The 20,153-nt window shown below is 36.6% G+C and overlaps 1 protein-coding gene across 6 annotated transcripts in view; it reads left to right on the top strand.

Annotated features, from left to right (window-relative positions):
- Window positions 1-20,153, top strand: part of KDM4C (lysine demethylase 4C) — a 247,789-nt gene that overhangs the window by 176,826 nt on the left and 50,810 nt on the right. Inside the window, exon 18 of one of the 6 annotated variants that reach the window (XM_053932685.1) lies at window positions 11,393-11,623. The exons of the other annotated variants lie outside the window; for them this stretch is intronic. Within the exon in view, the coding sequence (XP_053788660.1) occupies window positions 11,393-11,449 (57 nt within the window). The 3' untranslated portion in view covers window positions 11,450-11,623. Of the gene's footprint in view, window positions 1-11,392; window positions 11,624-20,153 lie in introns of those variants that run through there. 6 annotated transcript variants of the gene reach the window in all.

Genomic DNA, 20,153 nt, shown 5'->3' with positions numbered 1-20,153 from the left:
TGAAACATGCACATGCAATGCCTTTGTTTGTCTACCTTTAGAGTTTTCTATTATTTTTATATTTGAAATACTATATCTCCAACAAAATAGAGGTAGAAAATGAGTTTTGGAATAGCTGAAGTTGCCCTGAAGCTTTTGATGACCTCAGATTTGTATTTGACAAGTGAACCGAGTATAACCACAAGTGTACTCTAACTGAAGAACATTATTTTGAAAAGAAATCTAGTGTGATGATGACTGATCTACAAGCCTTTCAGAATCTGGCTGAAGCCATAAAGGTTTTTTAGAAGACCGTACACTTTAAAATTTGCACCTGAAGGCAAATAATAGTGAGCTTGAAAGCCGAAGATTATAGTACTGAAAGGTTCATCAATTCTAAAAATATAGTGGTTTCTCAGTGGTATGGCACTGAAGAATGGATTCAAAGCAAAAAATTGTATGAGCTTTTAAAAGAATGGGCACATATTCTCCTGCGTGTCATTCTGTTTTAATGATTAAAAAGGATTAAAGACATTTGAGGACAGTGCTCATCTAATCTGTTCTAATTTGTACTGAAATTCATTTGTTAAACTACAGTGAGCTAGTAGAGCTATTGCAGCTGTGTTTTTGGAAAAGTAGAGAAGCACTTGCAGTGATGTATACCAGTGTTGCTATGCATTTCTGGTAATACAAAGAAGTATTGATTACTTCTCAGTGTTTCCAAAAATATTGCTGGAAGGGCCATTGAGAAGAATCGTTATGCCATAAATGCAATCACATATTAACTAGATCATTGCACACATTCACAGGCAATGGGACCAAAACAGACAGAAATCTTGAGCCAGATTTTAAGATATTTCCAAATTCTTTTATAATGGTTTATGAAATAGCTTTTAGTAATATACTTGACTTTAAAAAGTGTTAAATTAAAAATAATGCAATAGTTGCTTACTGCAATATATAATTTATTAAAAATGTAGTGACTCGTTGCTATCATGCACAAAATAGAATTTACTATATATGATTAGTCACAGTGTTCATAGGATTTTTAATAACAATATTAAAATAATATAGTTTGCTGGCTGTGTAGTACTTACTGTCAGAATAATGTGCAGATTCTATTGCAAACTGTCAAGTTTGTATCTTGCAGTGGTATGGTACTATCAAGTCTTATGAAAGATATGGCAAATGTTAGAAATGCATTACTATAAATAATGTCTGAAGACACAAAGAGACATAAACATGTCAATTGTTATAAGTGTTGTAACTGTCATGGATTAAATGTGTCCAGTGGATGCAGAAATTAGAAATCTGGAGAAAGAAAACTGGCACCAGGTTTGCATCTGTAAGAAAATAATTTACAGACACCAGAATCCAGGAAAATTTATCTCTGATTATTACATGCACAAGTTATGTGCATGTGTGCATGGTTTTTGTTTGTATAGTAATTGAATACATATCACAGTTTTAAATGTAAATTAAAACTGAAAAATTCTTCCATAATTTTGTATCATATCTCTATTCAGGCTAGGGACAATCCCAAATATCAGTACAGGCTCATGGATGAATAGCTTGACCGCAGCCCTGCAGAGAATGACTTGGGAGTAAGTACAGGGGATAAAGCTGGACACAAGCTGTCAATGTGCACTTAAAACCCCAAAAGTCAACAAGCTAAGTGCATCCTAGGCTGAATGAAATGCAGCATGGACAGCAGGTCGAGAGAGGGGCCTTTGTCCATCTTTCCCGCTTTTGTGAGAGTACTCCCAGCTGGAATATTTCATCCAGTTCTAGGGTTTCCCAGCACAAGAAAAAATAATGAACCTGTTAAAATGGGTCCAAGACAAAAATGATCAAAGGGCTGGAGCACCTCTGTTATGAAGACAGGCTGAGAAGGCTGAAGCTTTTCAGCCTGGAGAAGAGAAAGCTCTGGTGAAAACTTCCTGTGGCCTTTTAATACTTAAAAGGAACTTCTGAGAAAGACAGGGAAAGATTTTTTTTTTTACCAGGACCTGCAGTGACAGGACTACCAGCAAGTGTTTTATACTGAAAGAGGGTAGATGTAGATGGGATACAAGGAAGACCTTTTTTCTTACACTAAAAGTTATACCACTTTATTTAATGGTATAATGCTGGAGCAGGCTGCCCACAGAACTTGTGTGTGCCTCATCATTGGAAGTGTTCAAGATCAGGTTGTATGGGGCTTTGAGCAACCTGGTCAAGTGGCTATGGAGCTGCAACTAGATGATCTTTAAAGATTCCCTCCAACCCAAACTGTTTAAAGATTCTGGAGGGCATGAAATAGTGGGGACTTCCAAGGAATAAAACAGTAATGAGGTGATCACTGTTGGGTTTTTAAAAATTGTATATGGTCAGTAGCACAGCAAAATTTATTCAAAACTGCTTTAGACTTACATATAATAAAAAAGTAAGTTTCTAAAAGATTGAGTAATACAACTTTATGGTCATAAACCCAACTGGCAATAATTGCAGTGATACTCCAGTTAAAATCACCTTACTCCGGATGCAAAGGTGATGCAAGATTATGGAAAAATATTATCTGTTATAAATATACATTTTAAAAAGGGTGTAATATTCCCTTTCCTTCAGTCAGTGGGCACTTTCCCTGATTGCCATGACTTTTCAGATATGATGGAGAGTGGCTTGGCAACTACATCAACCAGTTCCATTAGGACACTGGGATGCATCTCACTGGCTCCTATGGACTTGTTCAGGTCCCTCTGGTGGTCTTCAACCTGATCTGCTGGGTCATTGGGAATGACTTCAATTTCCCAATTCCTGTCTTGAATTTCAGGGATTTCAAAGATGTGGGAAGATTACTAATGAACACTGAGGCAAACAAAATTATCGAGTACCTCACATTTTCTTTAATCTTCCATTTCTGACCAACATGCCTATAGAAGCCATTTTTACTATTCTTTGTATCCCTTGCCAAATTCAGCTCCAGCTATACCTTAGCTTTCCTAATTTCTTAATTGTCCCTCCACAACCAGACAGCACTTCTCTTTTCCTCCCAGGATACCTGTCCCTGATTCCATGTCCAGTGCTTTTCCTTCTTGTATTTCACTTTGTCCAGGAGGTCTTTACTGAGCCATGCTGGTCTCCTGCCTTCCCTGCCTGAATGCTCACTGGTGGAAATGGAGAGATCTCAGGCTCTAAGAAAGATGTCCTTAAAGATCTGACTGCTCTATTCTGCTCCTTTTTCCCTGAGTGTAGTTTTCCAGAGGGTCCCATCCACTAATTCCTAAAATAACTAAAAGTTCAGGCTTCTAAAATTCAGAGTAGTGACTTTAACCTTTCTTTGGCCCATAATCCCTGAGATCATGAATTCCACCAGGGCATGACCACTTCAGCCCAGGCTGCCACTGATCCTGACCTCTCCAGTTAGTTAATCTGTGTTGGTAAGCCACAGGTGCAGTAGCAGGTGCACTTCTCTGTCACCTGGGGTAAGAAATTATCCTTGATGCTGTCCAGGAGTCTCCTGGACTTCTTACATCTTGCCAAGCTGCTTTTCCAGCAGATGGCAGGGACTGTCCTGACAGGTCCCAGCAGCTGGATCAGAGCCTACCAGAGTGATGCTTCCTGCAGGTGAAGTAAGAAGGTTTTGTCAACAGGGTCCCCTCAACTGGGTGGTGGGTAATAAACACAAACCATGAGATTCTGTTTATTGGCTTGGCTTCTGATTTTTAACCACAAGCTCTTGACCTGTTCATCACTGTTTTTCAAAGATGGGTTTGTGCAATCAAGTCCATGGAGTGGGCAAATTGCCTGCCCCCCCCCCCCTTTCCTTACCTGTCCCTTCTGAACAGTTTGTAGCTGTCAATTGGAATGCTCCAGCCATGTGATTTGTCCCACCAAGTTTCAGCGTTTGTGATTAGATCACAGTTTTCCATTTGCACGGTCACTTCTAGCTCCTTCTGCTTGTTACTTATGCTGAATGCCGTTTCATAGATCTGATGTGTTTTAAGTATAAAATGATGAGTAATTGATAAATTAATTACTTGGACATAATTGGAAATAGTTTAAACTCAGTTCAGTGAGAATTTTCAGCTTTCAGCAGTTAAATTCGGATTTTTCATACTTTAAACTATTTTTTCCTGTTGTTTCCTTCACTTAAAGTTCTCTGCCACAAGGCATTTGTGTGGTGATCCTTGGAACATTACTGTGAGACCTGTTCCCCGAAGGGAAAAAGGTCCAGTTCAGGTTACAAGCTTGAGAACTTGTCTTCATGAACAGATACTGGTTTTCCTTTAGGAAGCTGATTGCTATTTGAAGTAATATTTGTGAGGAGCTGCTGAAGAAAGTAGTAAGTTGATTTGCACAGCAAATTCTGGGGATTTAAAGTAACTCAAGTTAATGTTCATTTTAAAGAGAAAAAAGTGATAGCTGAGCTGCTGCCTGGGGTTACTTTTTTTTCCATTAACTGAAGTAGCTCTCTGTGAGCTTTCTATATATGCAATTTCCAAGAGAAAGGATAAGTTATCAGTTTTAGATAAAGTTTTATTGATGGAAAAATGGCACAGTCTTTTAGAGACTAGTGATTTGTCCTGCCTTTTTTTTACTGTGCAGCTTTTTAAACATTTAATTTATTTCATGCTACTGTTTTGTTTGGGAACCCCCTGTTACCAGGAGAAAGTATGGTCTCTTAGACAGCTGCCACAGCTTGCATTAGAGTCGAATCTCTTAAATGCACCAAATGACAGACTACACCATTTTGTTTCTGGAGAAGTGGCTTATTTTCCCTGTACATGTAGTGATGTGAGATCATTTGCTAGGCACATCCAATGTGTTTAACTGTGTGGTGTTCAGGAATGCTGTCTGTTGTTTTCATTACCAGCAAGCATTACATCTGTCTTGTCAGCTCTGAACTTAAGCAGCTTACTTATTCCTTGCACCTTATCACGGCAGGGCACTTGGCAAGCTGAGAGACTATACTGTCCAAGTCTGACAAACATATATCTTAAAGCAATGTCAACATCATAAGGATGGAACTGCAGTCTACATCATCTTCCAATTTGTCCAGTAGCCTATATTTTACAGAATGAAGCTATGACAGAAAATTCTCTTGGTGGAGAGTCAATGTTACTGACTGCTTTTTCAGCAGAGAAGGAAGGCACTGTGTCAGAAGGTTTAATACCAAATCATACATATATTGTCACGGAGCTCATAAAATGTGTAATGAATATGTTAACTTCATAGTTCAGAAAATTTAATTTTATGAAACTTGGCAGATACAATGACATATGAACACAAGTGGAACTGCAGAAAATATCCTATTTGAATAATATTTGAAAAATTATATATTCCTCTGCTTTTTTACATAAGAGCAATTGTAGGAGACATGTTCTTGAGCAAGTTTGCATCAGCTTGACTGTAAATAAAGAAGCCATTGCAAATACAAACTTTTTTTTAAAGACCTTCTTATCCTGAGGAAGAGATAATATGTAGGAACCTTAGTCTTTAGCCTGGTGTCTCATGTTTGTCATCCCCTTAATAGGAAGCTATGTTATCTGTCGTTTTTAAGGCAACATATTCTCCATAGAAGTGATGGCTGGAGAAAGTGATCAGAACATGCAGCAGAAAAATTCATGTTACTTGATACTGTATGATAGTAACTAGCCATCTGGTCTATAGCTTTTTGGTTTCCTTCTACAGTATTAAAAGTAAATTCCTTGATGGTAGAGGAATTGCAGTCTTGCAGTAGGGGCAGCACTTATACGATTTTGGAGACATTCCAGATCACTGTCTAAGAAGGCTTGACTTATATTGCAGGTATCCTTTTGGTTGTGAGCCTTTTGCTTATTGACCATCGTGGAAGAGTATTTCTGTCCTTGTGAGAGGTGTTTGCTTTTTACAACTGATACCTGCTGGCTGGGTAATTTTGCTGCTGTAACACAGTTTGCAGTGCAGACTCAGCATATTCAGAACTGCTTATAATGCCTGGGCACTTTCCAGTTCATCATAGTTTCAAGATACCCCATCTATGTGAAAAATACTGTGGTCACTATGAAAGTTGCCTTTGAGATAACTGTCATGTCTCTTTTTCCCTTAGGAGTTTTCTGTTTGCAGTAATCCCATCTAGTTCTTTAACTAGTCATGGTAAAAATTATCTCATTATAGCAAGTAGAAATCGGATAGCTTTTAAATAGAAATTGAGAATTTGCAGCTCTCTCCTGGATATTGATTTGTTAGGTAAGTGGAAAATGTAGGATATGAAGGTTTGCTGAATGCATCTGCCATTCCTTCTAGAATCACAGAATTATTTAGGTTAAAAAAGACCTCTGAGATAATCGAGTCCAACCCTTGACCCAACACCACCTTGTCAACCAGATCATGGCACTGAGTGCCACAACCAGTCTTTCCTTAAACACTCCAGGGATTGTAACTCCACCAGTTCCCTGGGTTGTACATTCCAGTGTTTAACAACCATTCAACCATTATTGTGAAAGAATTTTATCTTGTTCAACCTGAACCTCCCCTGGAGCACCTAGAGGATGTGTCATCTTGTGCTGTTGCTAGTTACATGGGAGAAAAGGCTGACCCTCACTTGACTATGACCTTCTTTCAGGGAGTTGTAGAGAGAGATAAGATCTCCCCTGAGCCTCCTTTTCTCTAATCTCAGCTCTCTCAGCCACTCTCTCAGCCACATAAGACTTACTTTTCAGATACTTCACCATCTTTGTTCTGGACTTGCTCTAGCTTCTCAATGTCTTTAATGAAGTGATATCTTTCTTAATACAGGAAACTACAGTTTTGCTTTTTGAGTGCTGTCTTTCGGTCTGTTTGGGTGATTTCCTTGTTTATACAGCTGAGTAATTGTGATTAGCATACAAACAGGTGTCAGAGGAGTACTTGCTGACCAAATATTTGTATAATTCAGAACTTTGTTCTGTCCTAGACAGCTTTTTGTAAATTACAAACATTTGTTCCAGTGTTTCCAGATATGTGTGACTCAGCCCTTTTTTATCATGATTTTCAAAATAAGTGGAACAAAATGACAGCATAAAGATTACAAGAGCAGGTAAGCAAGATAGACATATACCAGATTTTTATCTCTTGCTATCAGATTACTTAAAAAGAGGAAAATTAAGATTAAAATCCTTTCCAACCTGAGCATGATGAAATGGTTAGTGAGCAGTCAGTGGGATGGGATTATGGATGAGACTTGGTAGACTATCAGTATAACTGATCTGTATGAAAGGAGAGTTGATGTTGCAAACTGATTTTCTTCTTGTTTTAGATCAGAAGGCAGGGATTGACCTATCACTGAATACAGAACCTTGAACTGTAGAGCACTTTGTAAGGAAAGCAGCCAATGGCTAAATATTTTTTACCTTAGTGACTATTGTTTGAGAGAAAAGAGAAAACTTCGAAGTGCAAATGAACATTGCATCTAAGCTAAAGGAAGAAGATGCATAACATAAATATATTGAGAGGAATGAGTAGAGACCTTATAGTTCATTTGGGGTGGCCAGATCCATAATTTTTGAATGGTTTAGTTTCTAAATTTTTGTCTTCTTCAATGCAGGGGAATCTGAGCATAAAATAGCTGTACTAGAAATATTTTTTTTGTTTTAAATTATCATCATAACATTTTCATGTATTACGTAGTTTTTTTAATAGAACTAAATATGCGTTAATGAATATCATCTTCGTATATGCACTAAATTGGATTTTCCACTGTCACTATGAGAATAGTAGTAGATTTGGTAAAATGGGGATTTCATCATCTCAAGGTGATCTTCTTGGCTTGCTTATTTGTCTAGCTGTTCAAAATCAAGACTTACAGAGCACTGTGTACTGATCACACCATAAAATCCTGCTTTGTTTTTTATCTCTCAATAACACTTTATTTAATGCATGTGATCACCCATTTATCTTAATCTAGGTATAGAAAACACAGTTTTTGGATCCTAAAGATTTTATTATGCATCATATGGATGCCTATATGTTGATGACTGTCAACTGAAAAAAACATTAAAGAAACCACCCACTACTTTTGCTCTGCATTTTGTCACTGTGCTATTGCATAATGGTAACCCTCTATGGTGTATTACATACCTATTGCTTTGAAGATTTCATGGGCTGGTAAATATTTGGGTGTAAATATAGTAACCATTATATTCCAGATGGCTCAAAGATATTGCAAAGACCCTTTCTTTTCACATAAGCAAAATGATTTTGTATTAATACTTGGCTTTTTGTATTGCCTTTTGTTTGCGTGTAGATCTTTGATGTAGATCTCCATCAATCGCAGAGCCTCTCAAGTAGTTCTGAAATGATGTAAAGGATACCCACATACTACTTTATCTTTCCTCTGAGGGGTGAAAATTCTGAATATGTTGTTGTAGTAATCCTTTTGCTTCCCCTTCCTGCCTTGTTTTCATCATCTCAATCTGGGCAACAAGTTTTGGTAGTACATGTTGTTCCTTGAGAGTGGAAAGTGGTTAAGATAGTAGGTGACTCAAACTCATGGGTGATTAAGCTGGTCATATAAAAAACTGTCTTCTGTGCTAATAGGTTTATTGTGAAAATTTTCACTATGCACAGACTTATGGATCTTAGCTTAGCTGACAGTGCTGACCCTTGGTCAAGGAAGTACTTGTGGTTGAAAAAGCTTAAGGTTGTGCAGTTATTCTTTAGGAATGTGTTTAAGGAGTAAGGAATGACCATAATGTACTGTTAGACATGTTTAGAGCTTACCAACATCTCACCTGATATTTTTTTGATTAATGTTTTTACTGAAAATGGAAACTTTTCTTAAGAGCCTGGGATTTTCTTTAGAGCTGTATAGAGGGTTTTATGTTATGAGAAAACATAGTACTTTAGGGAAATATGCAATTATTTTTAAAGGAAAGGGAAATGTTTAGTTTAAATTAAAACTTCACTTCTTTTTCAGGCTATTAAAAAGATTGGAACATTTAGCTTAATTTTGGTTTCTTTCATTTTTTGTGATTAGAAGATCATGTCTTTCATTTAGAAATTATCAAAATTACAGTTGCCAGTAGGTGTCACAGCTGACAATTTATTTTTTTCTTGAGTTTCTATGTCACTGATTTCTGTTTCATAGGAACTTCTTGATATTATTTCGATTTCTTAGTTATAGTTTCTCTTACAGATCTAAAATTTTCCTGCTTCCTTAGGATTTGATTGGAAGGTCAGATTACTTCACTGCATAATCTTGACATCCTTCAAAAGAAAAAAGAAGTGATGTTGCTACATAGAGCAAAGTTTTATGGATCTACATATTTAACTGTAAAGAAGAAATTCACAGTGGTGATCAGAACAGTTTAATACAGTGAAATTTTAAGAATGAGGGTTTGAAGAATAAATATGCTAATCAAAGCCTTTTCTAGACTAACCACCAGTGTGAATATAAAAATAAGTTAATATTTTTAAAATCAGAGTAGCAGTATACAATCTTTTCTGCTTTTATTACAGATGCTGGTGCTGTATTATAGGTGTAAACAGTAGGATTTATTTATTTTGTGGCAAGATTATAAATCACTGAATTTTCTATACTGCAATTCCTTGGTAGATCTTTATTCTAAAATAATTAGGAAGGTGAATATATAATTCTCCACAATGGGTTACAGCTTATAACTTAGGGAAGGTTGGGAATGCACCACTTAGAGCTTTTCGTGAATTATCTGACTTCTATACTTAGTTTGTTTCTTATCTAAACAGAAAGCTTCAAACTTTTCGAAATACCTGCTAAATGGCAAATCTTAAGCAGTAAACTTGAAAGGGAAAGACTCTATATAACCAAAGTGATAGTTTGTGGGTTTTGTTAAAAAGTCTTAGTACAGCGTTAGATAACCCAGTTGCTAAGGCAAGCTTCTCCAGAGTTGACCAGGTCCTCAGTGGAGCAGCAGATCGTGGTACACAGCAGGGTTTTCTGAGATAGGGGAGTACCAGAGCATAGAGGGACCCACGCAGATCTGGTGGCTCTCAGGAGAGATGCTTACAAGGTCTGGGCATTGCCAGAGGAATTGTGGCCACCTCTACACATCTACAAAACAGCCTGGAGAGTGTGAGTTACCAGGGAATGGTGCAGCAGTTACTGCAGAGGGATGCACAGTAATGGTGTTGACATCTTACCCGTTCAAACAGTGAGTTGGTGATCATCATCCTCCTAGCTCCTGGCAGAAGCTGTGTCTTCTGCACTAACCAAAACAGATGTGGCTATCCAGAGTAAGTTCCCAAGAAAACATGCAGCTGTTCAGATCTCAGGGTGCAGAGCATGTGTTGCATTAAGAGAAAAGCAAATTCTTCCGTTGTGTTAAATTTGGCAGAAAATAAATTACCTTGCATTATAGCTGTTCTCTGAGGTCAGAGAGATTGGGAGCTGCTAGGCTTAGATTCTAAGTGATGGCCACTTAAACACTAAGCAGCAGAAATAGAGAGCCAAGTGACACTGTAAATCTGGTTGGGTTCAACAAACTACCATGATTATGGATTTACAAACAGTGTGATACACTGGATGCCTGATTGTGACCAATGAACTCTCGTGGAAGTACCTAGAAGTGTGGTCATGTTAAGTAACTCTCATGGCCAGGTGCAAAATAGTTTTGTTTACTGAGCAGCAGAAATGCAGGCTCTTACTGGTTTGACGGTGGTATATACACTGTCTATAGAAGGACACATGGATACCTAGAATATGAATAATAGAGCCAACAACAAATACAGTACATTTTGAAATGAATATATATTGCTAAAAGTATGATGATAGACACAAGCTTGCTTTCTGAATTTCCTGAAGAAGCACTTGGTAGAGCTGATTATTCGAGTCTTACCCAATAGGCATCCTTATGCGGGAGGAGATAGCTATAGCCTGTTGATCATCCCAGAATACGAAGGTGGAATCTCCTGTTGTCCATCTCCATTTACACTACACTCAAAATGGGTTTTTCTGAGGGAGGAGGGAAGGTAAAATTACAGTTGTAATTTCATGTTTAGGTGGAGTTTGATTGATTTTAGGCATTAGCATATGTGAGGGTGTGAAAAGTAGAATGTGTTTTGGAGTTACCGAAACACAGAAACACAGAGTGGGTAAGGTTGGAAGGGACCCAGTCTCAAGCAGGATCACTCTAGAGCACATTGCAGAGGATTGCTCCAGACAGTTCATTTAACAACAGGCCCAGCATTTGGCAATGGGCCCACTTTATCCTTTGTTTTCATTTTGTAATTGATGTATTTGAAGAATCCACTTTTGTTGTCCTTAACATCCTTGTCCAGATTTAATTTCACATGGACCTTTGTTTTTTGTGTCTCATTTCTACTTACTCTGACAACCTCTCTAAATTAATTCCAAATGACCTGACCCTGCTACCAGTTCCTGTGTATTTCCTGCTTACTGCTGAATAATGAAAGAAGTTCTTTATTTATCCATCAGGTCTTTTTTCCCTTCTTGCACATTTGGAAGCATTGTTCTCGAGCCTGGAGGAAGTGATCCTTGAATATCAACCAACTCTCTTCAACTCCTTTACTCTGCAGGGTATGTTCCTTCCAAGAAGATTCCTGAAGAAGTTAAAGTTAGCTTTCCTGAAGTCTGTGGTTGTGGTTACTTGCTGCCCTGCTTTCTCCTCATCTGGAACTGAATTCCATACTCTCATGGTCACATCTCCAGCAAGGCCTTCCCTGTTTGTTAGTATCAGTTGAACAGCACGCCATTGCCTGGGGGATCCTCCACTACCTCTGTCAGGAAATTGTCATCCATCATCCATGCTTTCCAGGAACCTTCTGGGCTTTGTGTTTCAGTGTGCTGGTTCTGCAGCAGATGTCAGGGGAGTAAAGTCCCCCAAAAGATCCAGGGCCTGTGACTTGGAGGCTGCTTCAGGTGCCTGTAATATGTCCTCATTTGCTTTTTTCTCCTTCTCAAGATAGCCTGTAGCAGAAAGTTTATGTAGAGTTAATGAAACAAAGTTCAGCTTTCAGTCACCATTTTGGGTCATTCGTCTTAATTCTCAAAAGCTGCATTGTTTTCAACAGAGTATGTCTTCTCTTCCATGTCATGTTATCCTTTGTTGTATGTCTCTCTTGGAGTGGTACACCAAGCTACTTCGATGCTGTGGCTCCTAAGGTTGTCCTTGGTGAACTGTAGCAAGCACATGCCCTCCTTTTGCTGAACTTCAGTTTTCAGTATTTTCCCCAGAGCATTGCAGGACCTTTGCTCAGTAAGCAGCTGGCAATAGTGAGAACCATGGTGTGAGGTGTGACAGAGCACTTACCTGTGCAGTCTGGTGTCAGAGTTTTGTGAAGAAGTAAAAGGTTAAGGAGCATTAGAGAGTATTTCTGAGACAGAAACAGGGAAAGCCACCAGAAAAAACTACAATTATCGAGGGGATCCTATATCCTTCAACTACCTGGCAGAAGGCAGTAACTTAAAAGAGTTGATGGAGGTGAGCTTATGGTCGAGGTGGCAGTCAAACCTCCTCCTTGCCTTTCCAGATGTCTTAGTCCTTGGGTGTGGAAACTCAGATGATGGTGTGGATGATGGTCCATCTATACCAGTGGTGTTTCCAAGGTCAGAAAGGCCTGCACCTCCTATCAAGACCACCTTCAAGAGGAAGAAATGTATCTCATCTCAAAAGCTGCAGTGTTAGTCTATAAGATACGTTGGAGCAAAAGAGTGAAAACTTTTTCTATATCTATTTTTTGTGAAGTATTTTCTGGAGTACCTCATCCTTACTAAAAGTGAATATAAAATTTTTAAAAATACTAATTTCTCTAGCTTTTTGAAGAATCGGTGGAAATTTTTGTACTCTGAGAACCTATATTCAGGCATATTTGGGACTGAAGGATATAGGGGGCATCGCTTCTTTAGAGCAAGAGTCACATTATAAGAGGTATCATCTGTACATGCAGAGTGAAATTAAAAATGAGCATATATTAGTACTCTAAGAGAGAAGTTAGTTAGGTTTATATTATAAATGGACTATTTCAAGCCAATGGCTTAAAAAGGAAAAAAAGACTGAAAATTGTACCATAGGTGACACATATGGACTACATTTTGTTTAATTCAATACTGGGTATTTGATTTAACAATGATAATAAAATTATCAAAACATACCAATAAATGAAATTTCTTTTTTTCTTTCTTTCTATATAGCTCTCACTCTTTTGAAAGCTGGTATAATTATGCTATTGTATCCTCAGACTGAATAGAAAGCTAAAGATAATCTCCTAATATATTTTAATCAGTGATTCATATCTATCTATCTATCTATCTATCTATCTATCTATCTATCTATAACTTATCATTATTATTCTAATATATTGAGATTGCTGTTTTCAGCAACTTGTGCTTTGCACAGTAAAGTTTTCCCAGCTTCATAAAATTCTTACAATCCCTAAAATTCACTGGTAAAAAAGGGAGATCCTTCTATGTCTAATATTTAAATGTAAAAACATTTAGTAAAAAAATCAATGAAGAAAACAGAGATCTGTTGGTCTGCAGGAGAATCTCATAGAAGGTAGATATCTGTTCAGCTCTGAATAGACTGCTCTTCATCTCTGTTTCTGTTAACTGCTGCTGCTTCGCTGTAATCATTGACCCATTGAGGACAGGGTCTATTCAAAATTTCTGTCTTAGTGCTTAAGCAATCCAAAATATGTCATACTTCGAAATTGATATCTGCAGTGAAGTAAACTGTGATGTCAAGCAGCAGTCACATTCACATTATTACGCTGACATAATATCTCTTTAGATATGTAAAGGACAATTATGGTGAAGGCTGTCACTGGACAGGTATGCAGTTCTATGTATTTGAACTGTCTGTGCAGCTCTAAGATATCTTCAAAACCTCCATGACAATAAGTATAATTTGGTTGAATAATAGCTGTGTTGCATTTGCTGGGAATTAAGAGAATAATTCATAAGAATTGCATGCCTTTTGTCTAGAAGACAAAATTATCCATAATGATGTAAATCAATACCAGATACAGCTAGAATACACATGAAAACCTGGCAGTCCTGCACAACCAGCCAGGAAATAGAATGAGATGTCTACAAGAATTGTTACAGCGTGAAACTAAACCCATTTTCTATTTTTTTATTGATTTGCATACTAATGCTAAAATATTTGATTTTTTTTTCTTCTGTTGTGTAAAATCCTGAATTTGAATGTCCCTATATGTTCTTGTTTTTGCCATGGAATTGAATGTGCAGTCTGCAGAGATTATGCAGAAGACTTTTTAAGCTTCAAGAATCTTGTGCAACCTATCTTACTGAATTATGAGGGAAATCTATTATAATTTTTGTTACAATTTTTGTACTTCAGACTTCATAATTCCCCAAGAGAATAACCATGTCAATTAAAAGATCAAGAAAAAAGCTTGATTGGCTCCTGTAAATCTGAGGCTGCTGAATTATGACTTACTTGAAACTCAGATGATGGATTTGGAGAACATTTTTTTTTTTTTTTTAAATATATCTAGTGATCCAAGGGATCCAAGGGAATGGCATCAAGCTGGGGAGGTTTAGGTTGGATATTAGGAAAAGGTTCTTCATCCAGTGGGTGGCTGGGCACTGGAACAGCTCCCCAGCAAAGAGGTCATAGCACCAGCCTGACAGAGATAAAAAAGTGTTTGGAAAATATGCACATGGAGTTATTCTTGGAGTATCCTGCAGAGGGCCAGGAGCTGGACTGAATGATCCTGAAGGGTCCCTTCCAGCTCAGAATATTCTCTGATTCTATTACATATTTTTGACTTAGTAAGAAAAATAGGATTTGCTGATCATTCTATTTTCCAAATAAAGCATTCAGCTTGAAGCAAACTGCATTTTCTGCAATGCACTAGCATTTTAGTAATGGTCACAGAACTGTGTTTCACACTCAATTACTACAGTGTAGTCCATGGAATTGTATTATTTGTACAGTCTTATCACTTTTATATAATTGTTAATTGTTTATATTTGAAAAGTAACCCCAAAAATAAAAGGAAAAGTGGGAGGAAAAATAGTTTCAAGTAAGAAAGAGAAAATATACCATGAGTAAAACACAGAGCATATATCAATACTGGTGTTACTGAAAACATTGCCAATTATCACAGAGCATTTACATTCAAAATGCTATACAAAGTATATATTGTAACACTGTTATGTGAACATTACCACAGTTTTTATTTAGAAGTTATTTTGTAGGAGTATTTTTTACTAACAATTTGATTCACATCAGCTTTTCAAATTTTGACCTTGAGAAAGATCCATTTCTTAGTTTTCAGGCATCTTTATGATGAGCATACCAGACATGCCACCCTGGAAGCTCAAAATACTAAAAAGCTGTTTTAATGTGAAAAAGATGCTAAAAGTTCTTTGCCACAATCATATTTCCTCTGTAAAGTGTAAAAGCTTGGATGAGCACTATCATTAAAAATTCCATATATTGAAGAATAAAGTTTAGATGTTCTCTAAGAAAGGCTTCATTTTAATGTCCTGGGGGGAAGGCATAATGGAAAAGTTACTCATTTAAATGTCTATAAATTTCTGATACTGTTGGTATTATAGCACAAATAAGTACTTCAGCCAAAATGACACAAGGGCAGCAGAAAACCTCATGCCACAGAGATGTAAGTCTTGCAGAACCAAGTTACCACAACTTGTGTCCTGTAATGCTGACACTCATAGCTGGATTATGGAGTATACAAGTTCTTAGTCAATTCCTGAGTATATAGCATAATTGTAACATCTGAATGTTGCCTGTCCATGTTTTTATAGCTTTTTAAAGATGAATGCTTTCAATATTGAATTTCAGTTACTCCATTTCAATTTGTTTTTTTCATGATTTTTAATAGCATAATATTGCTATAATCTGTAGTTTATCCATGGCACCTTTTCTGTCTTCAGGTTGTTTATTTTGGGGGTTTTTTTCAGAGTTGCTCATTCCCTGATTCTTTGTGCAGATAATAAAAATTTACTATCTAAAACCTGTAGCAGCCCTGATCTATGAAACTGTAGCATTTAGCACTTCAGAGATCATGAACCCCTTTACATATGGTTTATATTCCATTCACATGCTTACTCAATTTTTATTGTGCTGCTATTCCTTACAGTTGCTGCTGAGCCTTTTTTTCCAAACTATCCATAAAGAAATTCTTCCTTTATTTTAAGAAGCTTTTGAATTTGGTATTTGTGATAAGAAAATGAAAAGGTAGATTGTTTTGTCAAGCCATCAAATACATCCAGTCCTTTAAAAAGAGATTATAAATATTAATGGATACATTTTGCATTTGTTCTTTATAACAGTGTTATTGAAAATATTGCTTTTTTCTAGTTCTATTACGGTGTGCTAATTAGGAACTTAGGCATGAAGCCAAAACCACTAGTTATCACTAGTAATAAAAGTGATCCTATTTAGTAAATCTGAGATCTCTTAAGGCACATGGATTTCATGTCTTATGAGGTGCTACAATACCATGATTTTAGAATAGAATTAAAATAGTGTTTTTAAAGGTAGGATTATGAGAAAATTTGGTTTACTTAAGAATTGTGTTTTATATATTCTAAACATATTTCATATATTTTATAATGATAAAGCAGAAAAAAATTTTTAGCCTATTGCACCAATTCTTAGAAACAAGGCTGCTGCTATCTCACCATCCAAACATGAAAAATAAATTTAAGTTATGGGGGGCACAGTGGTACAAAAGTCTGCTTTCCTGAAATTCATGTTACAAATCATTAGCACTTTATATCAATTAAGAGCCAGTTTGAATAACCTTGCTTTCTCAAGCTGCAGTACATTCAAATAGGGGAGTAATTTGCATTATACCAGAGATCTCTTGGGTAAGTATCATCTTATGTTGTGTCTAATACTTAATGCTTCTCACAAGATGTAACTTACACTTGGTCTATCTTTCATATTTTGGAGGGAAGAAAAAGAGAAGGAGGGGAATCAGTGTGAAAGCAGAAAGGGAGTTGTGATGTAATAGCTTGTCATAGGGTGGGAAATAAGATCTCAGCAATAACTAAACTGAACAGCTTTACAATTATTTCCCCTGTAACTCTGCCCCAGCCATGGAGAGGTTTCTTAGTCCTTTGTTCCTCAGGACCTAAGGTGTTACCTTAGGTGTTACCTTGGTTTGCTGTGTACGTGCTTGCTGGAGGGAGGAGATATACTATTGGTAGCAGAGGTGAAGTGTGTACAACCCTCAAATGCAATTTAGAAACTGACTCAGTTATAGAACTGAGATGCTGATTCCCTACCTTAGCCAGGTACCTTCCCTGGTTTTGCCTGACCAAGCTACATGCTGCAGCAAATCAGTGGGTTGGAGTAATTTAATACTTTCTCCTTACTGATACACTGATAAGTCGTGAAAAGATAAGAGCCTTCCTCTTTCAATCACTGCTTCTTGAATTGCTCCTTGAATGATACATTTCTTTGTTTGTACCGGTATGATTTTGGAACTATTAGGTATGTGGGTGGACTTGCTTTCCTCTGATTTCTAAAACATTTGTCTTTGCAAAGCAGAACTGAGGGTTTTCTAGATTACTGCTCATACTTTCTTTAGGTGTTAATTGCTTTAGCTGAAAATAATTGCATGTAGTGTTAGTTGCAAATAAATCTGTGTTCTTTCATTGTTTTATATCTGTCCTGATTTCAGCTGGAGCAGAGTTCATTTTAAGTAGTTGATGCAGTGCTGTGTTTTGGATTTAGTATGAACGTAATGTTGATAGGACTTTTTATGTCCCATAGCAGTTGAGGAAGTCCACAAGAAGCTGTGAGGGAGCATGGCTAGGACTGGTGACCTAAGCTGGTCAAAGGGCTATTAATACCACAGAATGTCATATCCACTATATATAAACTGGGAGAGTTACCTGGAACGGGGGCTGATTACTATGTGGGGACAGGTTTAGTATCAGTTAGTGGTTGGTAAGAAACTGTCTTGTTCATAACTTGCTTTTCTTGGGTTTTGTATTTCACTATCTCTCCTTTTCATAACCATTATTGCTATTGTTGTTATTATTACCATTAGTATTATTAGTATCACTATATTTTACTTTGTTTCAATTATTAAATATTCTTATCTGAACTGCATGTGTTTTGGCTTTTTTTCTGGTTCTTCTCCCAGTCCCCCCAGGGAGTGGAGAGGAGTGAGGAAGTGGCTGCTTGGTGCTTAGTTGCCAGCTAGGGTTAAACCCTGACAATATATTCCTTAAAGGAGTATGGAGGAATTGTCTTGATTTCCAGGCTAAGGAAAAGTATAAATTCTTACTCCATAATTAGTAGTCAGGATGTGCTTCTGAACACACTAAAGAGAAAGCAATTATTCTAGAAAAAGACTAGAAATATGCATGTCCCTGTAAGGTATGTCCCAGGTAGCTACTGCCCAACTAACAGTAAGAGCACTTACCACGTATTTGTGTAGTTGTTGTAAAACACAACATAAGCTTTGTTTCTTTCAATAAGTGGAAAGATTTCACAAAGTAATTAACATCTTTTGTGACAATTATATGCATTTTCTTGGGTGTCATGAAATTTTTTGTGTTCTTGGATGTGCAGAAAAAGAGAATGGAATGGTTCAATCTGAAACAGCCATTTTAGTTTTTTAAAGCACTATACAACATGCTAGAGAAAACAGAAGAATGTTGTCAAAAGATAAAATAGTGCAGGCCTCACCTATTTTCTTGGCTGTTAATAAATATTTGAAATTTTTTACAGAGGTATCTGTGACCTGCTTTTTAAAATTGTTGAGAAGTTAAAAAACTAATTTTTGGATTTTTTTTATATTCTAGAAATAATTCTGATTATTATGAAAAATTATGTTTAAACTGCTATAACTAAAAGGAGCCTTGAATTGTCAGCAATTGCGTCTAAACCTGAGAAAAAAATGTATACTTCCAAACTCAGTGTCCAAGTGTTCTGCAGCTACTTAAAATTTGCAGCAAAATTGGATGCATGATGCCTCTCTTACTCCATTGTTTTATAAGGACCTGCATAAACATGGACTATAAGACAACTTGTAACATCCTCTGTTTAGGCCTATGTACTAAATAATTGGAAATACAGGATTTAGGGTGAGTTGTTATGTGCATTTTCTCCCTGGAAACAGCTGTATCATCCTTGTAAAATAAGTTTATATTAATACATTTATATCTTATTGCATTCTATTTGAGTAACCTATGTCTGTCAATCAGTGAAATCCATCAGTTACTCTCTGTGGAATAGAAAATGTACAAAATTCATATCTAGAAAAACTGACTGATTTATCAAATGTAGTAACTTTTTAATACTCCTTTTTGATTTTCAGGGGAGATTTACAGAGACATTTCATGAGTTAAAGTTTGAACATATTTTTCTGGGGAAAAAATGGAAAGTATAGGAAAAAATTACGGATTTTTTTATTCATTAATGAAGGCAGCATATTAAAAGAGACATCAAAACACACTAGACACTTTAAATATTCTCAGCTCTGCCAAAGCAAAAGTAGCATGTTCCTTTTATTTCAATATCTTTTCAAAGCATTCTGTTTTCATGAATAGCTGTTTTGCTGGAAATTCACTGTGGCAGAAAACAGCATTATGCATTTGAGCAGATGCATGAGCTCACTACATTAAAGATGGACACCTGGGGTCTTGCATTAGATTTGCAGAGAATATGGAAATATTGCAGATTAAAACACATAGGTAGAAAGTAGGTGAGTGTGCATTTTCAGATTGTAGAAAGTAGGTGAGTGTGCATTTTTGGATTCTCTAATTAGCAAACTTTAGACAATATGAGTATGTGACTCTACATTCTCTAGAGTTACTCTTTAAAACTTTGAGATTCTTTTTGTTTCAATGCATGGCTCTGGAGGGACATGAAAATGGAATTTTTGGCGTAGAGTTCTTCCTGAAGATATCTGGGGTCTGTATTGCATATGTCATAGGTATCCATTTTTATCTGCTAGTTTTGATCTTATCTTTCAGTATCTTTCACTTTTTTTCTAGCTTTAAGCACAGATTAGTTATTCTTTACAATACTTATCATATTAATCATCAGTTATGATGTTTCTGCATATTGACAAGTGCTTGAAAATAGTAATTATGGTTGCTCTTGTTTGAAACTCCACACTTCAAACAAGTTTTCTGTATGGATTTTTTTTAGATAATTTATCCTACTATGTGGTTTAAAGCACACACTGTGGCAAAATCAAGTGCCCCAGGTTGTATGTGC

This window comes from Vidua chalybeata, chromosome Z, assembly GCF_026979565.1.
Source record: "Vidua chalybeata isolate OUT-0048 chromosome Z, bVidCha1 merged haplotype, whole genome shotgun sequence".
Taxonomy (NCBI): domain Eukaryota; kingdom Metazoa; phylum Chordata; class Aves; order Passeriformes; family Viduidae; genus Vidua; species Vidua chalybeata.
Note: the sequence above shows the minus strand (reverse complement) of the source record. Positions and strands in the feature narration are given on the sequence as shown.